Source organism: Abramis brama, assembly GCF_963993115.1.
Source record: "Abramis brama genome assembly, chromosome: 19".
In the NCBI taxonomy this organism is placed as follows: domain Eukaryota; kingdom Metazoa; phylum Chordata; class Actinopteri; order Cypriniformes; family Leuciscidae; genus Abramis; species Abramis brama.
This window is the reverse complement of record NC_139981.1, coordinates 17,621,705-17,627,704: the sequence shown is the minus strand read 5'-3', so window position 1 is coordinate 17,627,704 and position 6,000 is coordinate 17,621,705. Positions and strand designations below refer to the sequence as shown.

The following is a 6,000-nucleotide window of genomic DNA, read 5'->3' as shown; positions in this document are numbered from 1 at the left end:
TATACTGACTACATTATTATCCCTATTAATAGACAGCTACTGGATGGATTGATGGATGGATAGTGTCAAGTGTGTCAACTTGATTTCGATCAATCTAATATATATATATATATATATATATATATATATATATATACTTACCGTTAGCTAACGCATAATTTTGGTTTTCTACTGCTGTTTTCTAATTCATCCCACCCTTAAGCATTAATATTTAAAAACAGTTCATCAGCATCCTGCTAAGGGGCACAGCAGGAACCCAGCATAGACTTTTTTTTATTATTATTATTCCAGAATGTACCATTTGATGCGCGTCCCCATCTCCTCCCCCTGCGCACTGAAGCGGTCGAGCCCACCCCGTCTTAAGCGCGCGCCATGGTTCAGTCCAGATCAGAACATCATGGCGATAGATGGTAAGTAGGCCAATACCGCTCTCCCTCTCTCTCAAACTCTCTTCTCTTTTCAAACCTCCGCGCGCTTCTGTGCGTGCAGTGGATAAATTCGAATGTTTTCCCGCTGGTTGTGGCATTGAGTGTTTTTGTGTGTTGGGACGCTAGTGGTAAAGTTTGTGTGTTGTATGAAGTGAAGTGATTGTGGTGCTGAAAGAACAGCTCCCGCACTGGCGACTCCCTGATCAACTCACATCGCTATTTGATGGTTTCTTTCACTAATATAGTGCGAGAGAACCGGCGCTCTCAGCAGGTGCCCGTCTCTTCATTGAGGAAATCTGGTGGTTTCACTTCTACATTGGCAGAGTGCCGCCGTGTGTGATGTAACTCGGAGATATTATAGAAACCGTGCCTCTTCTAAAGTCACTGTTCAGTCTTTTAGTGTTATTTGACACACTCATACAGGTTGCTCGAAGAGTCGCGCGATGTCTATTTAGCAGAGATTTTCTCGCTGAAGGTTTACGTCGCTCTCTAATCTTTGCACTTAAGCAGTATTGTCCGTTTGCATAAGTAGGCTACTAATTGTAACGTGTTCATTTCATTGCGTTCTGTTTTTTAATTGCCTTCACATCGAGAAAAATTGAAAATATGTTTTTTGAATATATGTAGTAGCCTATATATTGTATGTAGGCGGTGAGTGTAATGTCATTTGGCTCAAGTTTATGAAAATGTTCTTTTGTATTTAAAGACTGTTTCTCTCTGTGAGACTGGCTTTTTTTTTTTTTTTTTTTTTTTGCAAGCCAGTACCAACACACCCACACACACATCCTCCACACCAAGAAGAGATGGAATTATTTCGTATTGAATGTGCAGTGCTTACAGTTAATTTAAATTATGCTGGTTAAGAGAGATTGGTAACATTTTAACTTAATTTTAAAAATTCAGTTAAGTTTAGATCTGCGTGCACATTAACTTAGCTCTAAATGTTTAGTAGGATTTGGAAGGAATGCAAATAGATATTTTTTGTATGGGTTTTTTAATGGGTTTTTTAGCTGATAAAAGAACCACACACACACACACACACACACACACACAAACATTATTAACTGGTTTAGCTAGCAAAATGGGCCATCAGGTAAAGTGGGACAAATGGTAGTTTCATGGTTGATTGCCTTTTAAATATGTACATTGTCAAGTTTTTACATCTAACTGATCTGAACAGGTACATGCAAAATCACATATGATCGCCTGTGAGGTAACTTTTGAGTGCATTGACCTAATTTGACCCCCAAAAAAATCAGTTTTCATAGGATAAAATTGCTTTAAATATGTTATTGCAGTATTTAAATGACAGCAAACGCATTTGCTTTATCAATATGAAATCACTGTCCCACTTTTGCTGATGATCTGTCCAAGTTAACCTGGAAAAATTAAAACCCTGAAAAATGGTGCATGTGTTTTATCATTGTCACATAGAAGTTACATAAAATATTTTTGACTATTTGTTGTGCTGAGAGTAAAAAGCTTTTATCAGTGCTCCATTGAAAGTCTATTTTACATTGTTCACCCTAAAGAAAAACAGCAAATTCTGACATTCGACAGGAACTGAACTACGCTTTTGTCTTCATTGTTGTGATGTCAGATGCATAATGTCATATCTCGACCTTACCGATATTAATGTTTGTAGCTGCAATGATAAACAATACCTACAGAACTGCATCCAGACCAGGGTTCATGCCTTTTGCCAGAAATCAGGAAATCTATAAGAAAGTGTAAAGGGGAAAATTTATTTTACAAGTACTAAGATTCTGTGTAAATGTTAATATTGAAAAACATTGCAGATGTGTGTGTCATGTAGAGATCCCATAAACACTGCGATGCTTACAAGGGCTGGTTATTCATTGTACTGCAGGTCAGTTAACCATATTGACACATTTACATCCAAACAGATTCTGCCTCAGGACAATCAGATACTTGATTTCCTCTCCCCTCTCATCTGTTGGCACTGTCAGTCCATATCATATGTTTACAGCACTTCACTGCTGTTCTGCAGAGCGTAAAACCCCAAATCATGTTGGCATAACAAAAGAGCTGCACATCAAGCAGGATGTACATTGCTGATAAGGAAGAATAGGATGAAAAAAGAGGCTGTTGAGTATTTGTTTAACTGTTATCACTTCAGTGAAGTGTGTTGCCCCTGAAAGAGCTCTAGCTTTTGTTCTTTTCTCTTTGGTTCCCATGAATCTCTTGAATGTAAAAACTCTTGACACTTTTTATGACAAACATCTGGTGCGTGTTGTTGTGAGATTGTATTTGCAGAGTAAGTGTTTGGTGAGTTGTTTACTTTTCTAGATAAATGCTTTAAGGAAGAGAACTTGATGGCCGACGTAATGGATTTTGAAAACATGTTGCATTAATTTCACATGTCACTTGCAGCTTTTTGTTTCACATGAAGGACGAATTTGGAATGTACTGGGAAGTAATTCAACCATAGCCAGAAGAAGGCACTTTATCATCAACTCTGACAGGTGAATTTCAAACTCTGATGGATCTCTGTAATAGATGACCTTTAAAACTCTCAAATGATGCATGCAAGATTGCTTTGTTCTGAAGTTGGTTTTATTTAATCTGAAGGTGGATGAGTTTCACTGCTCACCAGTTCATCGTCTCATCAGTTATTTGGCTCACCATTAGAGTGTTGCCTCGTTTTACCTGTACACGAGAAAATTAGCTTGTCTAAATCTGACAACACGTTTTACAAGATGTTATTTCAGAGCGCTGGTGGCAACTTAATCTCAGCTTCTTCAGCTCCATTGCTAATCACATTAAATAGCTGTCATTTCCTGTTAACACCAGAGTGACTGTGTCAACAAAAAACTATTGGATATAATTATTAAAATAATATGTGTATTTTTAGATCTGCTACAGTATCTGGTTTCTACTTCTCTGCAGAGGTATTTGATGGTTTTCTTTACTTATTTACACTGGTTGGTTGAAATTAAGCGCTGGCAGGTCACGTCATAAGAGGTTCGAGTGACATGATGTTTTCATTTTAATGCAAAAAGTTTTCATTTTAATGCAAAAGGATCTGTGGAAGATGTGACTCGATTGGATGAATCAAATTTAGATATCTGAGTTTTCTTTTTTTCTTTTGTAATACACACTACCATTCAAAATATGTTTGACTGTTTTTGAAAGAAGTTTCTTATGCTTACTAAGGCTGTATTTATTTGATCAAAACTACTGTAGAAACTGTGCCGCTTAATATTTTGTGTAAGCAGTGATAAATTACAATAACAAGTAATAAAAGAACACTTATTTGAAAAGTTTTTTTGTTACATAAATGTTTGACCAATTTAATTTGCATCCTTGCTGAATAATAGTATTTTTCTTCTAAAAAATAAAATGAAATATTTTTTAATGGTACTGTAGAAATAAGAATTTTTTTAAAGTACCAAAACTTTTTTTTTAAAGTTGCATCCAAAATCAACTTGGCTCAAAATTCTGAGGGGGCGCATTTGAATGGGCATGACGCTGGATAGATCTCTTATACCAAACAGGCTGTATAATATCTTTAATTTCTCTCTCTGGTTCTTTCCTGCTGCCCGTGGGATGTTGATGTCTCTGCTTGGCCAACTGTGGTTTACTTTATCCCAAAGAGAATCGTATACACTGGATTTCCAGCAGTACACGTGATGATTTGCATTTTTTGTTTCACTCCAAATGCAACATCAAATTTCACCTTTTCAACACTAATTGATTAAAACTAAAAGAAATGAAAAATGAAAAACTGACAAGACTTGCCTGTACTATGCCTGTAGACGGACATTTACATACAAACCCACACGCTGGTCTTTAGGGGCATCTTTGTGCATGAAATCGACTGCGTTAACTGCAGCGCAGTCCTCAAGAGTCTGACTTCTGCAGGGTCTGTTTTCATGACTCAGATTAGTGCAGACCGGTCATGAACCCGATCCAATGCAAAGTCTGATTGCAGAGTGTGGAGTTGGTGAAGTCCCAGCAGAGTACAGTCACCAAAACACACCCACAGAGCCCCACTCCTTCTCCCAAAGGCAGCGGAGGACTCCAGAGAGCACAGGTGTAGGGTCAGAAAGCAAAAAAGACATTTTTTCTCTCTTTTGATGTTTCCAGATTAGCAGAGTGAACGTCACTCACAGATTACGAGATTTAATTGTCTAATCAATAAATCATCCGTGAAATCAAGTGGACTGTAATAAGTGTTATTTAAACTAGCTGAGCTTAACGTTTGATTTACAGCTCTTCACAGGACTGTAAGCAGCCTGAAGGAGTTTGTGCGGTGGAGGCGTATGCCAGCAATCACAATCTTCTCTCTAATCGGTTTGGGACTTGAGATCTAGTGCAGATTTTAAGACGTGTTTGCAAATGCCCATTAGCTTTAATGTTTCTTGACTTAAATTGCTTCTCTCTCCCTTGAGGAAGAGAGACAGAGAGAGCAAGAGAGAGAGAGTGAGTGAGTGAGTAAGAAAGAAAAGGAGAGAAATGTAGACTGTAGTGAATAGGATCTACCTTAGAGGACCAAACTGTTAATTGCGGCGTTGTGTGTCAGACTGGTAATGTGTGTGCAGGAGAGAGAGAAAGAGTGAGACTCTCTAGGGCAAAGTTGTCTCTTCTCTGTCTGGTTATCAGTCTGGGTCACTGTTAGTCAAGACAGCTACATGTAACCGATGCTGGAACCTTCAACACAGCCACAGAACAGAAAGAGAAAAGTCTTGCAAAGAAAGATGGTTTTAATATTCAGACCAACATTGCTTTTATTGCTTTAACAGTTCAATAAATTGCAATACTGAGTTTTATTTTATTATTTATTTATTTAACAAAATTTGGTTTTTGTTCTTCCAATGAAAATGGTTCCAAACGAAGCCACAGCAGAATTAATTGTTGTGCGTCTCTGAGGATCACACAATAGTGGCTTTCTGAAAGAATTAGTAATTGTGAACAAATTGGTTGTCACGAACTGGCGGTGTAGATAAACACAAAGAAGGCTAATTTAGTTCAGACGGTCTCTTTACTTGATAATTCACTAGATACACAATGAAGAAGGCAGGAGAAAGTACTATTCACAGACGAGACCGAACAATGAAACACAAACAGAACAGAACAGAACTTACAGTAGGCTAAATAGAAGTGATAATGAGGGAGATAATGAATGCACAGCTGAACATAATGAGTAACCAAGACAACAAACGACTAACTCAGGCAGAAGGTGGTGAGACACAAGAAGTCTAAACTAACAGAACTGTGACATTGGTAGATTCATTGACTCATTTATAGAGCCATTTGCTTGCTTTGTAATAGCTCACTTATGAAGTCACTTATAGTTGTTTTTGTTCCTGAATGTAGATTTTGAACAAATTGGTTGTGTCAGTGATTCAATAACTCACTTAGAAAGATATTTACTTGTTAATTTCTTAAATGAATTAATGTTTTTTAACCCATCTACTGAGTCAGTGATTCAATGACTCACTCAAAAATGTTCACCACCTACTGGCTTAACAATGCAACCTAAAGAGTCACTGAAACACCCTGCCACTAAACATAGGCTAACACAAGCAAATAGATAAAAACAGTGGAC

General features: G+C 37.5%; 1 protein-coding gene across 2 annotated transcripts in view; it reads left to right on the top strand.

Annotated features, from left to right (window-relative positions):
- The first annotated feature begins 385 nt into the window (after nucleotides 1–385).
- syt14a (synaptotagmin XIVa) overlaps nucleotides 386–6,000 on the top strand; it is a 41,943-nt gene continuing 36,328 nt past the window's right edge. Inside the window, exon 1 of one of the 2 annotated variants that reach the window (XM_084092725.1) lies at nucleotides 386–410. In XM_084092725.1, the coding sequence (XP_083948851.1) occupies nucleotides 398–410 (13 nt within the window). In that variant the 5' untranslated portion in view covers nucleotides 386–397. The remainder of the gene's footprint in view (nucleotides 411–6,000) is intronic. The other variant, XM_084092723.1, reaches the window with a different exon arrangement.